Consider the following 25,200-nt stretch of genomic DNA (forward strand, 5'->3'; position numbering starts at 1 on the left):
CCCCCCCCCCCCCCCCCCCCCCCCCCCCCCCCCCCCGCGCGCAGGTTCTGCCTCCTGCAGTCCATGAAGCACTGCCAGGTGCAGCGCGAGAGCCTGGTGCGCGCCGGCAAGAAGATCGCCTACCAGGGCCGGGTCAAGGACGAGCCCGCCTACTACTGCAACGAGTGCGACGTGAGTGGGCCCGCCTCCCGCCCGCCCCCCGGCCCCCCCGGCCCCGGGCCTGCCCTCCCGCTGACGGCCCCCTGCTCTGGGCCCCAGGTGGAGGTGTTCAACATCCTGTTCGTGACGAGCGAGAACGGCAGCCGCAACACGTACCTGGTGCACTGCGAGGCGTGCGCGCGGCGGCGGAGCGCGGGCCTGCAGGGCGTCGTGGTGCTGGAGCAGTACCGCACCGAGGAGCTGGCGCAGGCCTACGACGCCTTCACGCTGGTGAGGCCCGGCGGGCGGGGCCGGGGGGGTCCCCCGGGGCGCTCTCGCAGCCGAGCCCGCCGCTGAGCCCCGGCGCCCGCTTTCTCCCCGCAGGCCCCCGCCGGCACGTCGCGATGAGGCCGGACGCCCCGCCCGCCCGCCCGCAGGGCGCCGCGGGGCCACCAGCACACGCCTGGGCTGGACCTAGGTCCCGCCTCTGGCCGGGAAGGGGGTCGGGCCCAGCCCTTCCACCCCATTGGCAGCTCCCCTTCACTTAATTTATTAAGAAAAAAAAAATTTTTTTTAACAAATAAGAGGAAAAAAGGAAAAAAAATGGGAGACGGGGGAGGGGGCTGGCAGCCCCTCGCCCACCAGCGCCTCCCCTCACCGACTTTGGCCTTCTAGCAACAGACACAAGGACCAGGCTCCGGCGGCGGCGGGGGTCACATACGGGTTCCCTCACGCCTGCCAGCCGCCCGCCCGCCCGGCGCAGATGCACGCGGCTCGTGTATGTACATAGACGTTACGGCAGCCGAGGTTTTCATGAGATTCTTCTATGGGCTTTACCCCCCCCCCGAACCTCCTTTTTTACTTCCAACGCTAGCTGTGACCCCTGTACATGTCTCTGTTTCTTCACTTGGTTATGATTTGTATTTTGTTTTTTTTTTGTTTTGTTTTTGTTTTTTGGTTTTTAATTTATAACAGTCCCACTCACCTCTATTTATTCATTTTTGGGAAAACCCGACCTCCCGCACCCCCCTCCCCCAAGCCATCCCGCCCGCCCCTCCGGGGACCGCCCCGCCGCCGGGCTCTCCCTGCGCCCCAGTGTGTGTCCGGGGCCGGCCCCGTCCGTCTCCGCCCGTCCGCCCGCGGCTCCAGCCGGGTTCTCATGGTGCTCAAACCCGCTCCCCTCCCCGACGTCCTGCACTTTCTCGGACCAGGCCCCCACTCCCGACCCGACCCCAACCCCGCCTGAGGGTGAGCGACTCCTGTACTGTAGGGGAAGAAGTGGGAACTGAAATGGTATTTTGTAAAAAAATAAAATAATAATAATAATAAATAAAAAAAAATTTAAAGTTTTAAAGAAAGAACTATGAGGAAAAGGAACCCCGTCCTTCCCAGCCCCGGCCAATTTTAAAAACACGGACCTTCCCCTCACACCCCCCCGCCCCCACCGCCTCCCCTTTTCTTTTCAAGCGTGAACCAGCCCAGGGCCAGGGCCTCACTGGGGCAGGGACACCCCGGGATGAGTTTCTCTGGGGCTTTATTTTTGTTTCGTCGGTGGATTTTCTCTCCCACGCTGGGGCTGCGGAGGGCTGGGGGGTTTACAGCCCCGCCCCCTCGCACTGCACTGTCTCTCTGCCCCAGGGGCAGAGGGGTCTTCCCAACCCTACCCCTATTTTCGGTGATTTTTGTGTGAGAATATTAATATGAAAAATAAAATCAGAGAAAAAACATCCGGCTCTGGTAACGTGCTGGGGCTCGCGGGGCGCGCGCGGGGAGGAGGGCTGCCCCGGCTGCGCAGACCCCGGCGGGGCGAGCCCCTCCCCGAGGCGCCTGTGGAATGTCCAGAGCGCTGGTCCGCTCCTCGGGATGGGGGGGCGCCTAATCCTGGAGCCGCATTCCAGGATAAGGGGGGGTGGGGAGAGGCTGGGCCGGGGGAGGGGCAGGAAAGAGGGCTATAAGGGCCGCGGCCCAGGCGGGCGGGAGCCAGGCAGGCCATGGCGGATGTCCCCGGGGCGCAGCGAGCGGATCCCGGCGGCGGCCCGGAGCCCCGGGACCCCCTGGACTGCTGGGCCTGCGCTGTGCTGGTCACGGCCCAGAATCTGCTGGTGGCTGCCTTCAACCTCCTCCTGCTGGCGCTGGTGCTGGGGACCATCCTGCTACCCGCTGTCACCATGCTAGGCTTCGGCTTCCTCTGCCACTCCCAGGTGAGCGCGGCCCTTCGCGGGGACGGTGGCGGTGGGGGTCCGCGGGCCAGGGCTGCCCGCCCGGGCTGTCGGACCTGCTGGGGCCTGACGCCTGGTCTCCTCCCGCAGTTCCTGCGCTCCCAGGCCCCCCCTTGCACCGCGCACCTGCGGGACCCGGGCTTCACGGCCCTGCTGGTCACCGGATTCCTGCTCCTCGTGCCGCTGCTCGTGCTGGCCCTGGCCAGCTACCGCCGCCTCTGCCTGCGCCTCCGCCTGGCCGACTGCCTCGTGCCCTACAGCCGAGCCCTCTACCGGCGCCGGCGCGCCCCGCAGCCGCGGCAGACCCGGGCCTCCCCGGGGCCCCAGGCCGCTCCCGCGTCAGGGAAGGTCTGGGTCTGAGGACCCTCGAGCCAAGAACCACCCTGACGGCTGCCCCCACTTCCAGGCGGCCCGAGGACTTGAAGCCCGGGGGTCTCCCGACCTGCCCCGCCCCCACCCCTGCCTAAGCCGGGGTCCAGCACCGCCTCGGGGGAACCGGAGCATCCGCGGACCAAAGCTGGCGGAAAGCCGCCACACCCCGGGAAACCCACTTTCCTCCTCCTACCTAGATCTGAATCCTGGACATCTGGGCTGGACCCTGCACGCCCCCCACCACTCCGCCCTCCCCTCCCCCTCCCTCAGGACGACTGAACCTCGTGTCCTCCTTGCCCGGGGCAGCTCTTCTAGTATTTACGGGCGGGGGGGGGCAGGTTGGAGGGGAAGGAGTGAGCACACATCAATAAAGAACGAACTGAACGCGTTCCTGGGATCCTGTGAACACAGAGATGGCACAATTCCTGTCACCCCTGTCCTGTGCCCGGGAGCAGGAAACAACCCTGGGCGGAGGGGCGGGGGCGCAAGACCGCATCCTTCGGCCGCCCGGGGGCCTTCCCTTATCGCGGTAGCCCGTTCTTCCTGGCCAGACCCCAGAGCTCTGTCCCTGACCCTAAAGTCACCTCCCCCCTCAACAGAGTGGAGAGGGCCCGGCCTCCGTCGCCTGCCCTGCTCCCCCTTGGGGACCCGAGCCCGTTCTCTGACCCCAGCTTGGAGGAACTCGGTGTTGCCAGGCCGGGGAGGGAAACAATGGGCCTTCCGGAGCAGGATGACACCCCCTCCGGCCACAATTCTGGAGCAGCAGCGTGGGAGGGAAGATGGAGGGGCCCACCCTGGGGCCTGCTGGTCCTTAGTTCACCCCCACCCCCGAGCCAGAGGGAACCTCCGGCTCCCCTGCACGTCCAGGTTGGGCAAGGAGGGTTGAGAGTGCTCCCGACATCCCAGCTACACTCGGACACTAGGCACTTCGTTCCAGGTTTAATGGTGTGCAAAGCATGCGCGATCGAGGTCAGAGATAGGGAGGCCCTGCCAGGCTCTCCCTCTGCACCTCAATAGAAACGATGTGGTGGCCGGGTACCATGGCCAGGCCCAGTACACGGGGTTCCCCCGCCGAGAAGGAATCTGGAAAGAAGGGTCAGAGCATCAGGGAGGCAGGCCAGCGCCGGTCCCGCCCCTGCTAGCCCCAGAACACAGGGGTGCAGCCAGACACTGAGGGGACAGCGCCTTGCGCGGAGGCTCCGCCGCATTCCCAGGGGGGCGTGCATCCCCCGGGCACTGACCCGACGGCTTGAGGAACTCCTGCGCCGAGCCCAGGATGACATTGCAGTCGCGGTCGGTGCAGAGGAAGCAGCCGACCAGGGTCCGTCCATCTGTCATGCGAATGCGCATAGTCTTGTTGAGCAGCGCCTCCAGCTGCTGCCGGGCCCGCGCGGCCGGCGAGTCCTCGCGCTCCCCGTCCGAGTCCTGCGCGGGGCGGGACACGCGCTGAGACGGCGCCGCCCCGGCTGCCGCCCACCCGCGGAACCACAGCTCCCGACAGCCCGCGGGGCGCTCCCACCGAGCCCAGAGGCTGCCGGGAGCCGCAGTTCCCCCTCCGGCCCCCCACTCCCATCTTGCTCCCAGGCTGCCCCTCGATCCCAGAACCCCAGCCCGCGCTAACCCCGGCGCTGGAGCTGCTCTGACGCCGGCTGCAACAGCCATTCTCCTCTCGTAGCAGCATGGTTGGTCCAGCTCCGGCCATTTGCCCCGGGGCCTCCTCTGGGCCCTTCAACTTCTAAGAACCTTTCGGGTCCGGCGGTCTGAGATCTCGCGAGCGCTCCCGACCTCTTTTCTTTCGCGAGATCACCTCGCCTCCTCCTCGTCGTCTCCTGGGCAACTGCAGAGATCTCGCGAGCTCCTCCTACTTCTCCGGCGCCGGATGTCTTACGATATCGCGAGAAGTTTCACCTCTTTAGTTTCATACATACCCTTCGGGAAGCCGGGAATTTAGCGAGACACCTTTTCTCGTAATCACACTGCACCCCGTACTCCCTTGCTTTTCTGCTTCGCCAGTCAGTCCTAAATATCCCCTCCCGCCCAGACCACTCTGAAGACGGAGGGCGTTCGCTTTCCCCCGGACCTCTGGAGGACGCAACTCAATTCCTTGAAAGCCAGACTTAGACTACATTTCCCGTGAGCGCGCGCAGCCCCCGCCCAGTGTTTGATCTCGGTAGACGGTGGCCGGAAAGGGACAATGGTTTCCATGTGAGCGGACCAACGCGCTCGCGAGGGGGAAGATGCAGTGAGTGAGTGAGTGAGTGAGTGCGTGCGTGCTGAGGGGCGATGAAGCAGCCAGAGACGCAGGTGGCCGACAGTGCAAGAGCCGTGCCGCGCCGGGGCCTCGTGGGGGGGCCGGACTTTGAGTTTTTCCGGCGTCGCTATTTCACGCCGGCCGAGGTGGCCCAACACAACGCGCCGGAAGACCTGTGGGTGTCCTACCTGGGCTCCGTGTACGACCTGACGCCGTTGGCTCGCAAGTACAAGGGTAAGGGCCGCGCTCTGGGCCAGGGTCGGGGTGTGCGTCGCGGGCCAGGGGCCCGGTTCTTGCGCGGCTGGCGCTGACGGCGGCTGCTCCTTCCCAGGAGACCTGCTGCTAAAACCCATCGTGGAAGTTGCCGGCCAGGACATCAGCCACTGGTTCGATCCGAAGACCAGAGACGTGAGTTCTGCCGGAACCCGGGGTGGGGTGGGGGGTGGAATGGGACCGCGGGACCGCGGGGTGGGGAGGAAAGGCGGGAGCTGGCCGCAGTCGGAGGTCGTGACTGCCCCGAGGCCCCTCTCCCGATCCCTGCGTTAAAGATCCGCAAGCACGTCGATCCGCTGACCGGTACCCTGAGATACCGCACCCCCCGGGGCCGCTTTCTGCACGTTCCGCCGCAGCTGCCGCGTTCGGACTGGGCCAATGATTTCGGGAAGCCCTGGTGGCAGGGGGTGCGTTATGAGGTGGGGCGGCTGTCTGCCAAGACCCGCAACATCCGCGTCATTAACACGCTCACGTCGCAGGAGCACGCGCTGGAGGTGAGAACCGGTGCCTGCGGGCAGGTCAGAGGGAACTGGGAATCCCAGCAACTCTCCCGGGAGATCTTCAGGCCGTTGGCTCTCTATAGCCAGTGGGAGCAGTATTTTCCCCCTCTTTAGGGGTAACCGAGGAGAGCAGACCACCTAGGTCTGCGGGGTTGGGAATGGAGGAGTGGCCGGATCACAGGGTACAAGAGAGGCCCTCATAAGCCCCGGGTCAGCAGTTCATGCACCCTAGTGATCGTGGTCCTCGGAAGCACTCACATGCTGTGTTTTGGATAGTTGTTGCAATTGGACTCTCTTATTAATGTTCTCTGTGGAAGGGATGAAGGGAGGGGGCAGTGACTCTGACCCTTTAGGGCCATCCGCCGCATGCTGGAGCTCCAGCTTCGTTTGGGGGACTGGGAAGTGCCTAAAAATGCTATCTGCCAAGGGAGGCACTCTGAGCCCAGCACGATCATCTGCGCTCCGGGCCTTGGCTTGGGGCGCCGGTCTGTGTGTGTGTGTGTCCCATCCAGAATCCTGGGGGGTGGGGCGCTTTCATGTTCTGCAGGTGGGGGCCCAGGAATCAATGTGGGAAATCCTGCACCGCTGTCTCCCCTTTAATGCACATGCTGCCAGCTATACATGGAAATATGAGGGGAAGAAACTGAACATGGATTATACCCTGGAAGAGAATGGGATCCGGGATGAGGATGAAGAATTTGACTATCTCAACATGGACGGTACACTCTACACACCTGCAATACTGCTCTACTTCAATGATGACCTCACAGAGCTATAGGGATGGAGACGAAGGCTTGTGTGGACTCAAGATGTATTTTGAGTTTGGCTGTATCTGCCCTGTAGGTGGGGGAGGGGGCGGAGGGCTGGACATAGACCTCCACTCCGATCTGGGAACTGGCCTGTGGTTCCCGCGTCCTTCTGAAGTGTACACGTCCTATTTCCCAGTCCCACTGTGATTTGTTCAAAGTTAGGGAGAATGCTAGAAGCACGTTCATTAGTTCTCAGGAGTGACGTGAGAAGATAAAGTACCTTGGGTTAGGGAGACAGCCAGAGCTCAGGCAGAACTTTTTGACAGTCGGAGAAGAAGTCCTACACAGGGATGAGGGATGGGAGAACTTGTATGGCAGTGATGGGAACGGGGACGGCTGCAAGAGGATGGGATTTCCACAGACAGGAACAGGAAGTGTCTATTGCTGGCCATACAAAGCTGGCTGATCTGCCTTCTGAAGAGTACTTGATAGTTGGAACCCCAAAGGGAAGAAAGGAAGTGAAGGGTTAGTTGGTAGTTCAGGCTAGACCTTATGCTATGTGCTTCGTACACCCTTTTTAATACAGCTACTCTCTAAGGTGGGTGCCGTCACCACGATTTTACACAGAAGTCTTTTTGAAGCTAAGAAAGATTTTTTTCCCTATTTGGCTTTTGTAAGCGACTGATGACCCCAGGCAGCATCCCATCCAGCAAGTAGAGGGGAGCTCCTTAAGCTCGGCAAGATTTAGTAGCAGGAAGGCACACTAGTTAGTGGCCAGGATGCAAACTCAAGTCTAAATCCAAAGTTTGTGTTCTTTCAGGGTAGAGAGAGGATCTCGCTGTCCTAGGCTCGTCGCAAAGACAGCCGCCATGGGGGGCCAGATTCGTCTCCTTTAACCCCGGCAGGGGAGGGGAATGAGGATGACAGGCAGCCCCCCCACCCGCGGAGTCTCCTACCCGCAGCACCTCCTGCCAGAAACGCCCCCCTCTCCTCGCACCCCCGTCACTCTCTAAGGAGATCCTAGCTCCTAAATGCCTCTGGGATGCATCCTCTTCCTCACTGCTTGTCCAGACCGCTGTGCAGATGTCCTCACCAGCCCCCCACTTCCGCGTCCGCCCCCCACCCCCCATGCATGCAGCAGTCCGAGTGAGCGCTGAGAACCAAACCCAGGCATCTGACTTTCCTTCCTTCGGAGTCTTCAGTGGCTTCCGGGTGCTTTGGGAATAAAGTCCTGTCCATCTGAAGACGCTGCACGAACCGGCCGGTGACCCCCTTGCGTGCCTCACCTCTGTTCCCTGTGTCCCAGCCGCTGGGGCTGTCTCCGTGACCCAGAGCCCTAACACACACCGTTCCCTCTGCCTCCACATTCTTCCTCCCGTCCCCCACCTAGCTGACCCTAAATGTTTCTTCCCCAGGAGCTCTTCTGATTTCTTGGTGTAGAAAGCAAGATGTTCCATTAGATCGTCTCTTAGCATCACACTTATTCCAGAGTACTTATTCCAGTGTTGGTTTTAAGATTACGGATGTGAGACGGCCATCTGGGTCACCGCCGGGTTCCCAGTGTTGGGCGCACAGTTGCTGCTCAATAAATGTTGATGGGATGACCTCCAATGTTGAGTGAATTCATCTGTCCATAGTAACTAGTGTGGATGGGACGCTGTGACCTGGGAGGCAAGGTGAGACCAAGAAGTAGGACGTCTGGCGGCTGTGGCAGCTTCTCTGTCCTGGTTCCCCTCAGAACGAGACCAAACCCTAGAGGCCTTCCTCTGCCCAGATTTGGGGGGAAATCCACCTGCCATTCCCCCATATGGCCATCAGGTGGCGGTCGTCGCCCACAGAGTCGGGGGCGGGGGGGAGGGGGGACAAGGGAGGGAAAACCCGCCCAAGTTCTAAAGAGGTTACAATCAAAGGGGGCTCCCTGGAATGTACAGGTGGGAGGAAGGATCTGAAAAAGGAAACACCACATGGCTACTGTTTTATTAGCATTTGCCTACATTCTGGTCTGTATTTTGTCCACCAGGAGTAAAGTTTGAGGAATAAAACCCATGGGATGGCACAGGTAGGGGCTCCGATTACAGGTGTGGGTGTGTTCAGGGCCAAGTGCAGAGCGGCAGACGGAATAAAGAGCACGCATTTCAAAGAGAATACAGTACATTCCCTTAGTAACACTTATCGACGTGTGTGTGCGTGTGTGTGTGTGTGTGTGTGTGTGTGTGTAAAGCTTTTCCCGAGGCACTACCTTGTTGTTCTCTACAAATCCAAGGCTGGCTATTTGCATGAGGAGTATGTAAATAATGCCTCGGCCAAAAATCTAGAAAGTACATAGCACATGAGCGTGGGGTCCAAGTCCTCTTGCGGTGACCTCTTCTGTTTTGGAGCAGGGTGGGGTGACAGTTGGAATACTGAATGCTGCCCATCCTCAGGAAACCATAGCGACTTCAAAGGACTCAACTGGCAGATTTCCCTCGAGCCGCCGTCCCTGTGAGCACAGATCACTGAGGAGAGCAAAGGCCCGTATGTCCTCACAGGGGCCGCCTTCTCAATGAGATAAAACATACACACATGAAAAGGTAAATGAAGACAGTACCCGATAAAGGACCAAATTATGGTCTAGAAAAAGTTTCCACCCTCAGGGCAAGTCGCAAGTGGATTCTTTACCTGGATCTCCAGAAGTGCTGAGGTGGTTTCTAAATCGTGTGTCTGTGTGTGTGTTTGCACGTGTGCGCAAGCTCAGATATGTATTATTTTGGAGAAAGGTGCTATCATTTCCATGAGTCTCGAAATGGCCCAATCCTCTGCCCCGACATAGTACACACACACACACACACACACACACACGGGTCATCTAAAGTGACGTATCAAAGGTGATAATATAATGTAGTCCTGGGACTCTGAGCACCCGTCTCAATGCTCTACCTCGACTCTTACACCTGTGTTCCCATGGCAGCAATTCCTAAAGCTTTAACCCTGGGGGCGAAGTTTAGGACTAGTCTGAAACCTTTTAGTACTGCCCCCGATTCCGATCTGGATGCACGCTGGAGCAGAGGGAGGGGATCTCTCATTTAGTCTTGACCCCAACGCCCAGACACTGGCGGCAGGTTAAGGTTGACGGGCCCAGCCCCGCACAGCCGAGTTTGGGTAAACCCCATGGATATTGTTGCTATTGGGACGGCCTCCACCATCTGACTCAGTCATCTCTGCGCCTGCAACAGCCCCCGAATGCCCGGCGTGGAGTGGCAATAAAGACACACCTGTATTCATCATCCAGGAATGAACGGTCCACGTAAGCCCTGCTCTTTGAAATGTTGGAACTCGGGCCACACGACGCAGAACACGTGAAGGCCTTGCCGCTTGCCCACTCTGGCCATTTGAAGAGAGCTGCAGAGAGGTGGAGAGTCACATCTGTGCTGGTGAGTCCTGCCGGCCCTCCTCTGGAGCAGTGAGCAAGATGAAATGTCCCCCTGCCCTTAGCGGACAGCCCCTCCGGGCAGACCTTCCTGCACCCCAGCGGGTCACTGAGAACGGATCCCGTGCAAAGAACAGAAGGCTCAGTGCTGGGACCTAACTACCAAGAGTTCGTTTTTCTCAAATAAGAGTCTGTGGTGCCGTCATTCCATGGGGCAGCTCTGGGCCTCACGTTTGTCGCTGGTCTCGCTTCTCTACTTCTGGCCCACGCCACCGTGGGCAGGAAGGGGGGAAGGGGGGAGGCGGGAAGGGCGGGGCCTAGATCCAAGCACTCATTTTGCTAGCGGTCCTTCAAAGACTTCTGAGCACATCTCACTGATGGGACGTGGGTGGCACAGGACCCTTGGCTGCGAGGGATGTGGGATGACGTCCACAACAAGAGCAGGGACGCACAGAGAGGTCTGTGTTGCCTGGAGATCTGCGTGCACCTGCATTCATCACGTACTCATTCACCCGCCGTCACAACAAACCGGAGTACTGAGGACCCAGAGGCAGAGACAGATGAACGAACTTGCCAAAGGTCACACAACTACACGGTGAGTAGCCGCGCCGCGCTCCGAGCCGAGCCACCCGCTGTGGGACACAGGACGCACACAGGACGCTGTGGGACCTGCCTGTCGCTGCACATCAAAGCCAGCCTTCAAACAGCCCCCGATCTTTATTTTGCTAACGGACCTGGGATGTGGGCAGTTCCGTGGGGACCCCGCCCGGTGTACTGCCCCGAGCTGCAGGATCCACTTGCAAGTGGCTCAGTGGCACCACTGGCAGGTGCTGTTGGCCGTGGACACCCCTTGTGTGGCCCCCCCAAGGGGCAGCGTGGCCTTCCCCCACCCCCCACCGTGGCAGCCGGACACGGAGAGCAGGTAGCTCCAGACGAGTAGAAGGAAGCCGGCCTCCAATCCAGGGGGAGGGAGGAGGCCTCCCGCCCAGAGGGAAGGGGCCAAAGTGACATTGTAGTAAACGCGGGCTGGACGGCAGATCTTACTTCTGAAACCCCCCAGGCTCCCTTCTGGCAGGGCCTTGTCCCATGCTGTCCCCTGCGCCGAACGCCCCACGCCTCACTCCTGGCTTGGTCAGCTCCTTCCCCTTAGAGGCTCTGCTTAGTGTCATCTCCTCGGGGGAGTCTTCCCTGACCCCTCCAACCGTGTCAAACATTCCTTCCCTCCCTCTCAATGCAATGCAAGTATTTAGTGTTAATTCAGTTTCATGTCCACCTTCCTCCCTTCTTAGACTCAAAGCTCTAGGAGGGCAGACAGCTGGCCTGTATTTGCCACTGAGTACCCAGCACCTCCCTCTCTCGGTGCTCAGCCCAGGGCAGTCACTCAAGATTCATAAAAGGAACAGAGGTGAAAGGCTAAGTACGAGGTGCCTCAGGAACATCCAACCCCAGCCTGGGGAGATCAGTGAAGGCTTTCGGGACAGGCATCACCTCCAGCTGAGGCCCGAAGGGACCAGGGAGTCGAGGGATAAGCAGGAGAGGACAGAAGGCTTCCTGCAAAGAATAAACAGCACAGAGTTTAGGGGTAAGAGTGGTGAGCTGGGGAGCAGAGGGCAAAGCTAAGAGATAGCGGCTGGGGAGGGTGGGCGATGAGGGGTGTGGAGGCCAGACCAGGTCAACTGAGGCTTTGTAAACCTGGCTTTTGTTTGTTCATTTGTTGAGATATAACTCACACACTATGAAAGTCACCCTTTCGAAGTGTACAGTTCAGGGTTAAGGGTTTTCTAGGGAGAATGGCACAATCAGATTTGCATGGTAAAGAGGTGACCTGCCTACAATGTCAAGAGAACGGACTGGAGGGGAGAAAAGTGGGGACAGATCCAGGAGAGGGGTGGAGGCGGTGGGGACTAAGTTCGGGGCTGCGGAGGTCAAAGGAGATGGACGGAAGTGAAGGCAGAATCACCTGGCTCCGTAATTTCCTGGAGGCAGGTCTGGGGCAGAGGGAGGAGACCAGGATGATACGCCATTGTCTGGCCCCGGGGGACCGAGAGGATGAAGAGTCGGCCGGTGGAGAAGGGGACTCTGATGGGGGAAGAAGGTGATGTGTTGTGAGTTGGCTGTGAAGTCACTTTGGGGCACACAAATCACAGGCGGTCCGCGGCACGGGGTCCCGGAAGAGCGCTCAGGGCCGGGCGTGTGAGGTGTGAGGACTGCGATCTGCGGGGATGAGCCCCTGCTCGAGGATGGAGAAGAGCCGGAGCGCAGAGAGTGACCGAAGACAATGGTGGAAGCCGAAGAGAGTATCAGAGAGGAGGGGCTGGTAAACACTGTGAGGCGGTCTATCGAGGTCAAGACCAGGACTCGGCTGTCCCCGGACGGAGCCAACAGCGAAATGGTCGTACGTCAGAGAAGGCGGGCTGTCGTTGGATGAGGCATGACCGGCTGGTCGCAGAAGAAATCCAGCTGCAGAGGCTTTGGGACCACGCGCAGAATACTTTCCTTTCTTCAGACCCCGTTTCTTTAGCTGTCAGCTATGAGTAACAGAAGTAAGCGTTCCCAAAGGACAACATGCATAAACCAGGACACGGTCACTCTACACGGAAGCTCCCTTCAGTGTTGTTGGGAAGACTGAATGAGCTAGAGTATGGGAGAACGCCCAGCAGTGCCCAAGGCCTTTTGAACAGGCACCCCCAAATTTTCGTTTTCTTCTCCTTTCCATGTGCCAGCCGGAATTTCGTCACGCATGCTTCTTGTGGGACTTCCTGGGATTTGGCGTTACTCAGCATCCAGGTGACATCCGTCACGGTTAGAGACCTGGTAGGCCGTATCTGGGACTAACATTTGGTTTCCAACCCAACAAAAGTGTTTGTGCCTCCACTGGGAGAACTGGGCCCAACAGAACCTGGCTCGTTTCCTATATTCTCGGGTTGGCTTGTGTATAGGAAGCAGGAGAGAGCCTGGAAATGGGGCCAACTGTTGGGAGCAGAAGCTACAGCCCTTAGCTCCTTCAGGGCAAGTGCTGTTCGTACCTCAGGCCGCAAATCCTCTCACCTTCAGCTGCGTTAAGTGAATCTCTCTACGGTGAGAAACGGCCCACAGTATATGGGATTGTTTAGGGTACGAGCTACCAACTGTCTGGCATCTTACAGCCCGCGCTCTCTGCAAGTTAGCTCTCCTGATGCTCCTGACGGCCCTGTGAGGGAGGCCCTGACCTCCCTGTGTCACACACGGAGGGCTGGGCCTGAGGGAGAAGTCACTCGCCCAAGGTCACTTTGTAAGTGGAAGAGCTGGGTTTGCAGGTGCGACCCGACCCCCAAGCTCAAACTCTAACGGAGGGAGTGGGTGACTTCATTACTTGGCTCTCGACTACATATTAGGAGTTACGCAGTTTGGAATATAGAATCTTTTGGGGAAAAAAAAGTTGATTTTAGTTGACTAATCATATCTAATTTAGTCTAAAATTAGAGTGACTTTTGGAGTGCCTGGGTGGCTCAGAGGGTTGAGCGTGTGACTCTTGATTTCAGCTCAGGTCATGATCTCATGGGTTGTGGGATCGAGCCCCGCGTCGGGTTCCATGCTCTGCAGGGCGTCAGTCTGCTTGAGGATTCTTTCTCTCTCTCCTCCTGCCCCTCTCCCTGCTCGCACACGTGCGCACACGCTCTCTCTCTCTAAAGTAAATAAATATATCTTAAATAAATAAATAAATAAAAACAAAATGACTCTCGTTGTCCGGAGAGCTCGATGGCGAAAAGGCCCAAGAGCAGGCCAAGGGGCAGGAGGGAGCCAGCTTGGGGTTGGCATTGACCACGACAAAGCTATAATCTGAGAGACAGGCATCAGCCAGGAAAGGTGTCAGGGCAATTCTGCTCAGACAACTGGGCTTGACGTTAGAGGGCATTTCTAGCTAGCCAGCCAATGGAGAAGGAGTAAGACACTGTGAAAAGGCAAGGTCAAAGGGAGGAACGGGTTGCTTTTGGGCATTTCGTACAGGACCCTACAGTTTCCATGACCATGGTCAATCGGCGCGGGTCTAAAAGAAACAGTAGGAGAAAGACCACTGATTTGGGGCTTAGAGCTTCCTCCTCAACGAAGAGCAAGGGAATGGATTTCGCTAAAAGCCAGCAATAGAAGTGTAAGCAGATGTGAGATCACAGAAGCCGAGCAAGGACTATTTCAAGAAGGGGGTGGCAAGTGAAGAACTCAGAAACAGCCTCCGTATCGGCAGCCCGGGGGCTGTCGGCCGCCTGCAGGTCATTCTTCCAGGAGGCGCGGCTGTGGGTGGGCACAGGGAGGTAGGGTGGCAGCTGGGGGGGCGGCGGGGCTCCAGAGGACTTCTTTTAAAGACAAGGAGATGTGGTTGAGAAGGAGCAAGTAGAAGGGGAGGTAAGGGAGCGCTGCGGGGTCTCCGGGAACCATTAGTCCCCGAGGAGGCGGCAGGGGTGGGAGGCAGAGCCCCGGGCCCGCAGGGACCAGCTTCAGACGGGACCAAGAGGAGGGAGGAGGGAAATCCACAAGCTCAGTGTCTGAGTGTCTCAGTGCTACGGCTTCCAGGGAGCTCTCATCTGATGATCTGGCTCCTGGAAGGGGAGGATAAGGTTTCCTCCTGGAGTAGGAAGGTGGAAGAGGTCTGAGGAACACGAGGAAGGTTTGGAAAAGTCACCACGGGGAACTGAAAGGCGGCGGCGGGCTAGGGAAAAGGATTTCTGAGCAGGGACGCTGGTCGGCAGGGGCATAGAGGGGTCCTTGGGCAGCGCTGTGCATGCTGGGTATAAAGAGGCAGCAGAAGCGGCCACGGTTTGAGGTGTGTGGGAGGAAGTCAAGGACAGGACACCAAGACACCTGGCAAGACAGTGGCTGAAATGACAGAGCATGGGCTCTAAGCTGGATGGGGATAATGGATGGTGAAGGCACTAGAGTGTCTTTTGGGTCCAAGAAAAGCAGAGAGATGAGAGCTGGAGGGACAGAAAGTTGTAGGCAAAGCAGGGGGCTTGAAACTAGAATTTCAGAAGAGGTGAGTGTAGAGGTGGGACAGGTGTGGAATGGAGAGAAAGGTCTTTGGTTAGGGAGTCGAGGGCAGGACTGAGTCAGGTGCCCATCTTCAGTGAATGAGGGGGCAGGACCAGGGTGAGCACATATGGCCAGGAAGAGAGGCGCTGGGGGCCCAGCCAGGCTGCAGAAGCTTAGAGCGGGGTTTGTCACCTGGGATGGGGGACCTGGAGTCAACCCTGGAGATGAGGAAATAGATTCCTTTGGGGCGCCTGGGTGGCCCAGTCAGTGAAGCGTCTGCCTTCGGCTTAGGTCGTGATCCCAGGGTCTTGGGATCGAGCCCCACATCGGGCTCCCTGCTCAGCGGGGAGCCCGCTTCTCCCTATCCCTCTGCTTGCCCGCTCCCTGCTCATGCTCTCGCTCCCTCTCTCTCTAATAAATAAATAAAATCTTTAAAAAAAAAAAAAAAAAGATTCCTTTACGTATGTGGTCTCCAGACTTGTTTGCCACATTACTGTAAACTATTTTTTGGAGACTACCGAACTTTGTGACCAAATATTTGATGGCACCTCCTATTCTTTCTTCCCGTATGTCTTTTAAAATTTTTTTAAGCTTAGTCTTATTTTTCATTGTAGAACATGGGCTCTTCACAGAAAATTCCAGGTAGGCAAGCATAAAGATGCAAAACAAAATCACTCTTACTCTATCACTTAGCAGAAACCACTCTTAGCATCTTAACCACTTCCTCCTAGTATTTTCCCACATGGTTGCGATTAGACTACATACATGATTTTATATTGTTTTATGCAATTCACAGCAGATCGTAAGTTGTTAAAAGGAAACCATGAGAGAACCAAGAACGGTGGTTGTGTCTAGGAGAGGCACAGACCGGAAAGACACTGGAAAGTTCTGGGGTGCTGGAAATACTTTAGATCTTTACCTGAATGGTGTTCACACAGGAGTATACATTTGCACAAACTCAAAATGTACACCTGAAAAAACCCCAACCAAGCGAACAAAAAACAAAACGAAATCAGATCATGAGCATTTGCTCATGCCCTTTGGTCAATGGGGAGAAAGGTTAACAATCAGTGAATCTAGGAGAGTGTGTAGGTACCAACAAGTCAGGAAAGGACAGGTGTTGGCGAGGGTCTGGAGAAAGGGGAGCCCTCCTACGCTATGGGTGGGAACGCAAGCTGGTGCGGCCACTCTGGAAAACAGCGGGGAGGTGCCTCAGAAAGTTAAAAATAGAGCTACCTTATGACCCAGCAATTGCTCTACTAGGTATTTACCCAAAGGATGCAAAAATACTAATTCAAAGGGATACATGCATACTAATGTTTAAAACAGCATTATCTACAACAGCCAAATTATAGAAGCACAGCAGGTGTCCATTGACAGATGAACAGATAAAGAAGACGTGTGTATATACACACACTGGAATATTACTTAGCCATAAAAAGTGAAATCTTGCCATTGACAACGACACGGATGGAACGAGAGGGTATTTTGCTAAGTGAAATAAGTCAACCAGGGAAAGACACATTCCTCATGATCTCACTCATATGTGGAATTTAAGAAACAGAACAGAGGATCATAGGGGAAGAGAGGAAAAAACAAAACAGGACAAAATCAGAGAGGAGACAAACCGTAAGAGACTCTTAATCACAGGAAACACACTGAGGGTGGCTGGAGGAGGGGGGTGGAGGGCTGGGGTAACTGGGTGCCAGGCATTAAGGAGGTCACGTGATGGAATGAGCACTGGGTGTTACATGCAACTGATGAATCACTGACCTCTACCTCTGAAACTAATAATACACTATATGTTAATTGATTGAATTTAAATTTTAAATATGGTAAAAAAAAAAAACAACAACAAATGAGCAAAGGGGAAAAAGAGAGAGCGAGGCAAACCAAGAAACAGACTCTTCACTGTAGAGAACACACTGATGGTCAGCAGAGGGGAGGTGGGGGGGGTGGGTGACGTCAGTGATGGGGATTCAGGAGGGCACTTGTGATGAGCACCGGGTGACGTATGGAAGTGTCGAGTCACCATATTGTACCCCTGAAACTAATATAACCCTGTACGTTAACTACACTGGAATTTAAATTAAAAAAAAAAAAGAGTATACAGGTGTCCACAGCGCTCCTTCAACTTTTCTGTAGGTTCAAAATTTCTCAAAATTGAGAAGTTAGAGGTGGGAAGGGACCTAATCGCAAAAAAAAAAAAAAAGCAAGGAAACAACAACAAAATTCAGGAGACTGGGTAGGTAGAGGTGGGAGGGGAATGTGGAATAAGGAAGATCAGACAAGGCTTTAAAAATATTACTATTGTTACATTTATTAAACCAGATGATGGAGTCACATGTTCATGGTAATATTCTTTGTGGCTGATATATGTTACATCTATTCTTGTGAGCCTGTGGAATTGTTCTCAATAATAGATAAAAATTTTTAAATTAAAAACCTCCATAAATAACATTTTAATGGTTTCTCATAATCTTTAATTGCTATCTGACTTTCTCACCAAAACTACCTTCAGGGGTGACCAACTGCTGGGGCGCCTGGCTGGCTCGGTCAGTGGAGCATGGGACTCTTGATCTTGGGGTTGTGGGTTCAAGTCCATGCTGGGTGTAGAGATTACTTTAAAAAAATTTAACGTCTGGGGCATGTAGGTGGCTCAGTCTGTTGAGCGTCTTGACTTTTGGTTTCAGTACAGGTCACGATCCCAGGGTCGTGGGATCGAGTCCAGTGTCGGGGCTCTGCACTCAGCAGGGACTGGACTCTGCTTGAGACTCTCTCCCTCTTCCTCTGCCCCTCCCCAATGCTCACGCGCGTGCACGCACGCTCTCTCTAAAAATAAATAAAATCCTTAAAAAAAAAAATCAAAATCTTAAAAAAAAAAGGTGACCAACTGCCAAAGACAGTACTTTTCCCAGTTCGCACTTTTTTAAAAAAAAGTTGGGATATAATTTATATCCCATAAAATTCATGATTTCAAAGTGTTCAGGTCAAGAGCTTTTATTTTTTAAATATTTTATTTATTTATTTGACAGAGAGAGAGAGAGACAGCGAGAGAAGGAACACAAGCAGGGGGAGTGGGAGAGGGAGAAGCAGGCTTCCCACTAAGCAGGGAGCCCCATGCGGGGCTCAATCCCAGGACCCTGGGATCATGACCTGAGCCAAAGGCAGACGCTTAACCGACTGAGCCACCCAGGCGCCCCTTGAGCTTTTAGTATAAAGTTCACAAGACCGTACAGCTATCCCCACTACCTCATTCCAGAGCATTTTCATCACTGCAAAAATAATCTACCCACTAGCAGTCATTCCCCATGCTCTTCTCCCCTCAAGTTGGGGCAAACACTACTGTTTTCTGCCTCTGTGAATTAATCTATTCCGGACACTTTGTAGAAGTGGAATATGATATGTGGCCTTTTCTATCTAGTTTCTTGCATTTAGCGTGATGTAGTCAAGGTTCTTCCCTGCTGCAGTGTTTATTGCTGCTTCATTTCCCTTTATGGCTGAATAACATTCCGCTGTGTGGATATACTATATTTTGTTTCTCCATTCATCGGTTGATGGGCATCTGGGCTGTTCTGCTTTGGGGTTGTCATGAATAATGCTCCGTGAAGATTCACGTGCACGTTTTTGTGGGGACACACTTGTCAAGTCTCCCAGGTGTATACCTAAGACTGAAATCGCTGGGTCGTATGGTAACTCTGTGTGTCACGATTCGAGGAGCGGTCAGTTGGCGCTCTTCTTGCCCTCTTCTTGCTTCCAGAAGCTGTCTCCTCGATCCACCACAGTAACACTATTGGGCGCGCCTACCGCTCTAGCAATCTCTGTTTTCTCTTTGGCTTCTCTTCGCCCCCACCCATTCTTCAAAGTTCCTCCAAGGTTCTGGCCTCTACTCTTCACTTGATGAGCTAACAGTTCTTACCCTTTCAAGCGCTACCAACATCTACTAGAACTTTCTATCATGACCTTACCACCCTAGCCAGATGGGGTCGACACACTATTGCTAAGTACTTTCTTAAACGACACAGATTGCCCTTCTTCCTCCTATCTGCTGTAAATTTTAGTGATCTCTGGGGGCCTACTTCAGATGCAACTACACATGAAAGGTCTTCAAAGATCTCCCTCTCCGAACCAAGGTCTCTCTTCTCTGAATTCTCTGATTTTATAGCCCACAGCAATGATCATTACCCCATATTGTTAGTTAACGGTTCTGGTGTGTTTATGTCTGAACTCAAATGGCTCTCCTCCCTCCACCCTTGGTCACTGAAACATTCCCAGCCTGCTTTAAAAGATGCACAGCGAAGAAATGTTTTCCTTCCCAGTGGTACCTACTACTGTTTCTCATATATTCTTCTAGAAATACTTTATGGATATTTACATATTTTTTTCTCTCATCAACAGTACCATATTATATAAGTGCTCTTCTATACCCTTATTCCCTTCATACTTTCATTCCTTTTTAAACTAGAACCTCACTATTGTTTTCAAAAGTTTACATCACATCCACTGATTATACCTTGCTTATGTATTTTTCTCCTCAAAGAGTTAGAGATTAGTGAAGAATGATTTCTTTAGAGAAATTATACTACTTTTTGACGCATTTGGCTTCATTTGCTAATGTGATCATGAGGCTACTTAAATTTCTTTTTCTTTTTTTTTAAGATTTTTTAATTTATTTATGAAGGAGGGGGAGCAGAGGGAGAGATACGAGCAGATTCCTCACTGAGCGCAGAGCCTGACACAGGGCTCAGTCTCACAGCCCTGCGATCAAGACCTGAGCAGAAACTAAGCGTCAGCTGCTCAACCGATTGAGCCACTCAGGTGCCTGTTTACACATATAATAAATATTTTCTCATTGTAAAAATTCAGAATTATAAATAGAGCAGCTAAATACCCCCGACTATTCTTTCCCAAAAGTAACCACTATTACCAATTTGGTATGTATTATGTCCAGAATTTTTAAAAGCATTTATATATACATATATACATACACACACATACATATGCGTGTGTGTATCTGTAGAAACATACAGCCTTGTTTTTAGTTTCTTTGAACATAAACTAAATGATATTGTAACGTATACATTGTTTTGCAGCTTGCTTTTTGCCATTTGGTAATATAGTAAAGAATCTTACCCCGTAGATGTAACTCATTTCTTTCTTTTTTTTTTTTTTAAGATATTTTAATTTACTTGACAGAGAAAGACACAGCGAGAGAGGGAACACAAGCAGGGGGAGTGGGAGAGGGAGAAGCAGGCTTCCCGCAGAGCAGGGAGCCCGATGCGGGGCTCGATCCCAGGACCCTGTGATCATGACCTGAGCCGAAGACAGACGCTTAACGACTGAGCCACCTAAGCGCCCCATAACTCATTTCTTAATTGCTGGGTAGTTGACTTAGCAATTCCTTACTATTAGGGATTTGGGTGTTCCCAATTTTTTGCTATTACAAATAATGGTGTAATGAGTATCTTTGCACCCGTCACCTTCTGCACACACAAGTGTGATGACTGGCAGGGTAGATGGTAAGGAGTGGAATTGTGTGTCAGAAAATAGTATTTTTAGGGGCGCCTGGGTGGCTCAGTCAGTGAAGTATCTGCCTTCAGTTCAGGTCATGATCCCAGGGTCCTGGGATTGAGCCCCACATCCCCTGCAGGGGAGTCTGCTTCTCCCTCTGCCCCTCCCCCTCCTCGTGCTCTCTAATAAATAAATAAAATCTTAAAAAACGAGAAAACATGTATGTTTAAAGGTGTACTAGAGGGTCGCCTGGCTGGCTCAGTAGGCAGTCAGGGTAGTGAGTTCAAGCCCTACATTGGGCTGGCATGTTACTTTAAAAAAAAAAAAGTTTAGAAGTGTACTAGATACAATTAAGTTGACTACTGCCAGCCAGTTCTACAATATAGTTGTTAGAGATAGTAAGTTATGTATGTGGCCACCAATTTCACATATTAGTTCCTTTAAAACCTGAGAACATCGCATTGACTTACAGGTCATCTCACATATAGTAGAAAGAACACCAGACTAGAGATTGGAAGATAGAGGCTCAAGTCCTGGTTCTGTCCCTAACAACCAACTTGATCTTAGGCAATCCTTTCAACTTGTGGGCCCCAGTTTCTGTGCCTACAAAATTAGATGAAATGAGGTTTCCTAAAATATGGTCTCAACACCATTGATTGCATGTAAGATGTTTTTATTTTTATTGTAGTAATTACTTGTATTTTAAAATAAATTAGGAATGGGGCGCCTGGGTGGCTCAGTCAGTTAAGCGTCCGACTCTTGATTTTGGCTCAGGTCATGATCTCAGGGTCGTGAGACTGAACCCCACGTTGGGCTCCATGCTCAGCAGGGAGTCTGCTTCTCTCTCTCTCCCTCTGCCTCTGCCCCTCCCCCTGCTTGCACTCTCTCTAAATAAATAAATATTAAAAAAATAAAATAAATTAGGAAGTAATTACCTCATCAAATCAAGGACTTATAGATATTGTTTCTCAATAATATGAAATTTACTTTTTAAAGGACATTTGTCTGGGGCTCCTGGCCAGCTCGGTCGGTGGAGCATGCAATTCTTGACCTCAGGGTTGTGAGTTTTAGCCCCACGTTGAGTGTAAAGATTACTAAAAAATAATAATAAACTTTAAAAACAAAAATTTGAAGGACATTTGTTTAACTTAAAGTGAACTGACTTAAAGAAAAATAGCAAGCATACAAGAGTACAGGGTGGTATGCAAATACGGCAAATCATGAATGTGATATATGAAAAACTGAAGTTTCTTTGTGAAATCAAGAAGAGGTTAGATGAAAGCTGTAGATCCCAGACTTTTGGATTTTGATAACCAGCAAAATGTAAAAAAAACAAAAAAAACAAAAAACACAAAAAGTCAGTGATCAACATGGAGTTGCTGACTTTTTCTTGTCTTAAGTACATTAAGAACAACAAAACCCAAACCTATATACCTATCTCCATTATTTAGTAAAAAGATACTTAAAATGTTGTATAATTATAAAAAGTGCATGTTGAAAAATTTTCAAATTGTACAGCAGTATAAAAAGTCTTTCTTTCTCTTCCTTCATAAAATCTATTATGGACTTCCTTCCATACAGATCCACCTCATTTTTAGAAAGGACCTTTTTAACAAATATATTATTAATATATAAGCATACATATACATGTAACATATATTTGTTATATATAAATATAGTATGTTCTATATTTACGCCACATAAAAATCTCTAGAAGAGATATGTAATCTCAAAACAAAGGACACCTTCCCAGGGAAGGACGAGTAGCAAGCTTACTTAGCCATTTGGAAACCACTGGTCTAGACACCCTTCTCTCTAAAATTCCATGAGTAAGTCTAGAATATCCTAGGTATTCACATGACTTTCATTATCACTCATCTATCTATTTCAAAAGACAACTAGGGACCTCTTTGATATTTCCTTGAGTAGAAAATCACAGAGTGCAGAGTGATTTTTCAGTCCTCTGACCTGCCTGGTGACACGAGGACACATCTGTGCCCTACTGATCGCTGTCACTAGTCCCTATATCAGAGTTTTAACCTGGGGTCCACAGATTTCCCGGTGTTCCCAACACTGTGAAAACATACGTGGTATTTTGCATATACCAGACGATCCCTGAACAACACGAGGGCTAGAGGTGCTGACCCTTTGCACAGTGCAAAAACTTTTGACGCCCCATACCGTAACTACTGATGGCCTACAGTTGACCAGAGGCCCCACCAACACCATAAATAATTGGTTGCCCATAATTTGCGTGTTATACGTACTATATACTGTATTCTTACAATAAAGCTGCGAGAAAATACATTAGTAAGAAAATCATAAGGAAAATGCGTTTACAGTTCTGTATTTATCGCTACTGTAAGTTTATATCATCTGTTTATGAGATGAATCATCTGTCAGTACCTCCGTCTACGCTGTCTGATAGGATGCGACGCGCTCTAGACCTTATACACGGGGGATGTGCATTACTAACACCGGACATCAAAAATGAAAAGATAGCACATGGTCTCTTAAGTGTTTTTGTGCATAAGTTTGAACGTTAAAAAAAATAGGTTTGGGTGATATTTTAAGTTGGCAAACGATAAAATCGTATCTGCGTGTATTTTATGCGTTTGTGAAATACCTAACATTTTCTTAATTTTTTTCTATGTTTCTAGGCTATGCAGCGCATCTGCAAGTTTTTTCAAATTATCGCACATCTCCAAAATATCTTCCAATATATTTATTGAAAAAAATCCACATGTAAGTGGACCCGTGCAGTTCAAACCCGGGTGTCTTATTCAAGGGTCAACTGTATACTGTTTTGCTGCGGGAAGGGCTTATAACCTTCCACGTACCAGAAAAGATTAGAGGCTCTTGCTTTGGGTAAGTTTCTTGCTTATGCGTTAAAGAAATAATCTTGTGGCTTAGGAGTCCCTCACAATTTTCTTCTAGTTCTTTCTTGGCGGGAGGGTGGCGTCTAATTTCTGGTTTGCATTTGACAGGCTGCCTGCCTAAGTTCCTTGTTCTCACTTTAATGGTTTTCTCAGTAAAAACAAAAACCATTCTCCCCTAGCCGTGAGTCATATGGCATTTTAATTTTGTATTTGATTTTTAGTTTTTGAAGTATGGAGGATGGAAAAAGTCAGGGAGTGGTGTCCACTCTGACACTGGCAAGTGGGGAGACAAGCGGCTAGAGATGGGGAGATATGCAGGCCCAGATAAAAGGCTTAAGGACAGACATACAGACAGGCTGGGGAGAGGGGGAAGGAGAATGAGTGACAGGGAGGCCGGCAAGAGCGCCAGGAGAGACACGGGCGGGCAAACGGGCGGCGGGCAAGAGAGAAGGCAGGCCGACCGAGGAAGGAAGAGAACAAGGAGAGAGAGGAGACAAAGTGATAGATAACAGTGTCTGAGGCCGCACGGGGCTCTGTGACTGATAAAGCGCCATCACATACATTACCCCGCAGGCAGACAGGGAGAATCCAGCAGACAGATGGGGTGATGGAGGGATGCAGGCCAATCAGACAGAAGAGGGGGAAGGTGGCCAATCAGAGGGACGCTAGAATGCAGCCCAAGACAGACAGTTGAGGGGAAAGACAGAACCGAGAAAAGAGAAGTGAGAGAGGGAGGGCGGGAAAGGGGAGAGAGGCCCAGAGGCCGAGGCTGACACCGTGCGGGTCAGGAACGCGGGTGAGGAAAGAGCGGTGCATTCTGTGCAAAACTTTCCTTGCCGTCCTCCTGGAGAGACGCGGACAGAGGCCATGTCTTTGCTGCCCCCAAGTCTGAGCCTCATCATCTTCGAGGTGGCAGGGCAGAGGCGCCGGCGGGAAGGAGGAAAAGGGAGCAAAGTCGTAGGAGGAAGCAGTTTTTCAGACCGGGAGGAAGACACCCTCGTTGGACAGGCCCAGGGATCGAGAGTAGAGGCCTGTGAATGCTGCACATGGACGCGTGCACACGGACGTGTCGGGAAGGCAGGGCAGGCCCGCACGCACTCTACGTGCACACGAGCTGGGCCCGCGGGCTGCCTAACTTAGAACGTGGTACTTTTCAGTTCGACGGGGCCCCCACGTCCTGTCTCAGTTGATCCACATGATACATGGCTGGGCGATGAGGGGACCAGCAGAGCTGGGCTGTGTCCAGGGAGCTCCCCACGCAGAGGAGAGCCTGGCAGGGGTGAGCGCGCCTCGGGTACCGGCCGCAAGAACAAGTAGCCAGTCCGTCAGAAAGACAGGTGCCCTAGAGTAGAAGCAAAAAAAAAAGGAGCAAGAACTGGCAGGCCCAGTGAAGTGCGAAGGCGGAGTGGCTGAGTGACAGAGAAAGAAGCATCCAGCAAGACTGGGAGAGGAGGAGGAAGGAGGGCAGCAAACGGCAAGGGACTTAGATCTGGGGAGACCCTCGTCTGGAACGACAGCTGAGAAGCGCAAAGTGGTGGCTGCCTCAGGGACAGGGGCAGGGGGCCGGTGGACAGGGGCAGGGGGCCGGTGGAGAGGGACAGGGGGACAGCGGAGAGGGGCAGGGGGCTGGTGGAGAGGAGAGGGACAGGGGGCCGGCGGAGAGGGGCAGGGGGCCGGCGGAGAGGGATAGGGCGCCGGTGGAGAGGGGCAGGGGGCTGGTGGAGCGGGGCAGGGGGCTGGTGGAGAGGGACAGGGGGCTGGTGGAGAAGAACAGGGGGCCAGTGGAGAGGGGCAGGGGGATGGCGGAGAGGGACAGGGGGACGGCGGAGAGGGGCAGGGGGCTGGTGGAGCGGGGCAGGGGGATGGCGGAGAGGGGCAGGGGGATGGCGGAGAGGGGC

The 25,200-nt window shown here is 53.0% G+C and overlaps 4 protein-coding genes and 1 long non-coding RNA gene across 9 annotated transcripts in view; 3 read left to right on the plus strand and 2 right to left on the minus strand.

Moving 5' to 3' along the window:
• The window catches only part of KDM6B (lysine demethylase 6B), a 21,232-nt gene extending 20,119 nt beyond the window's left edge, over nt 1–1,113 (plus strand). The window contains exons 22-24 of the mRNA XM_032432089.1: nt 45–171; nt 259–429; nt 523–1,113. Of these exons, the coding sequence (XP_032287980.1) occupies nt 45–171; nt 259–429; nt 523–546 (322 nt within the window). The 3' untranslated portion in view covers nt 547–1,113. The remainder of the gene's footprint in view (nt 1–44; nt 172–258; nt 430–522) is intronic.
• Nucleotides 1,114–2,071: 958 nt separating this feature from the next.
• On the plus strand, nt 2,072–3,126 carry TMEM88 (transmembrane protein 88). Its single transcript, XM_032432059.1, has 2 exons — nt 2,072–2,339; nt 2,448–3,126. The coding sequence occupies exons 1-2, from the start codon at nt 2,130–2,132 to the stop codon at nt 2,715–2,717; spliced, it is 480 nt and encodes a 159-aa protein (XP_032287950.1). The 5' UTR covers nt 2,072–2,129; the 3' UTR covers nt 2,718–3,126.
• Nucleotides 3,127–3,655: 529 nt separating this feature from the next.
• NAA38 (N-alpha-acetyltransferase 38, NatC auxiliary subunit) lies at nt 3,656–4,826 on the minus strand. 2 transcript variants are annotated; one of them, XM_032431736.1, is made up of 3 exons: nt 4,351–4,679; nt 3,971–4,154; nt 3,656–3,812 (listed from the first exon to the last, which is right to left on the minus strand). In XM_032431736.1, the coding sequence occupies exons 1-3, from the start codon at nt 4,429–4,431 to the stop codon at nt 3,700–3,702; spliced, it is 378 nt and encodes a 125-aa protein (XP_032287627.1). In that variant the 5' UTR covers nt 4,432–4,679; the 3' UTR covers nt 3,656–3,699. The 2 variants fall into 2 exon arrangements, with proteins under 2 accessions (XP_032287627.1, XP_032287626.1); XM_032431735.1 differs by having other exon boundaries at nt 3,971–4,826.
• Nucleotides 4,827–4,904: 78 nt separating this feature from the next.
• On the plus strand, nt 4,905–8,291 carry LOC116649180 (cytochrome b5 domain-containing protein 1). 2 transcript variants are annotated; one of them, XM_032431731.1, is made up of 4 exons: nt 4,905–5,214; nt 5,312–5,388; nt 5,529–5,747; nt 6,301–8,291. In XM_032431731.1, exons 1-4 carry the CDS (start codon nt 5,013–5,015, stop codon nt 6,529–6,531), a joined length of 729 nt encoding a protein of 242 aa, XP_032287622.1. In that variant the 5' UTR covers nt 4,905–5,012; the 3' UTR covers nt 6,532–8,291. The 2 variants fall into 2 exon arrangements, with proteins under 2 accessions (XP_032287622.1, XP_032287623.1); XM_032431732.1 differs by having other exon boundaries at nt 4,907–5,214; nt 6,369–6,479.
• Nucleotides 8,292–8,426: 135 nt separating this feature from the next.
• The window catches only part of LOC116649183, a 21,047-nt gene continuing 4,273 nt past the window's right edge, over nt 8,427–25,200 (minus strand). For all 3 annotated transcript variants that reach the window (XR_004302637.1, XR_004302636.1, XR_004302635.1), the window contains 2 exons: nt 11,869–11,987; nt 8,427–11,459 (listed from right to left, as the gene is read on the minus strand). This is a non-coding gene — a long non-coding RNA (uncharacterized LOC116649183). The remainder of the gene's footprint in view (nt 11,460–11,868; nt 11,988–25,200) is intronic.

This window comes from Phoca vitulina, unplaced genomic scaffold (assembly GCF_004348235.1).
Source record: "Phoca vitulina isolate PV1807 unplaced genomic scaffold, GSC_HSeal_1.0 scaffold47, whole genome shotgun sequence".
Classification (NCBI taxonomy): Eukaryota; Metazoa; Chordata; class Mammalia; order Carnivora; family Phocidae; genus Phoca; species Phoca vitulina.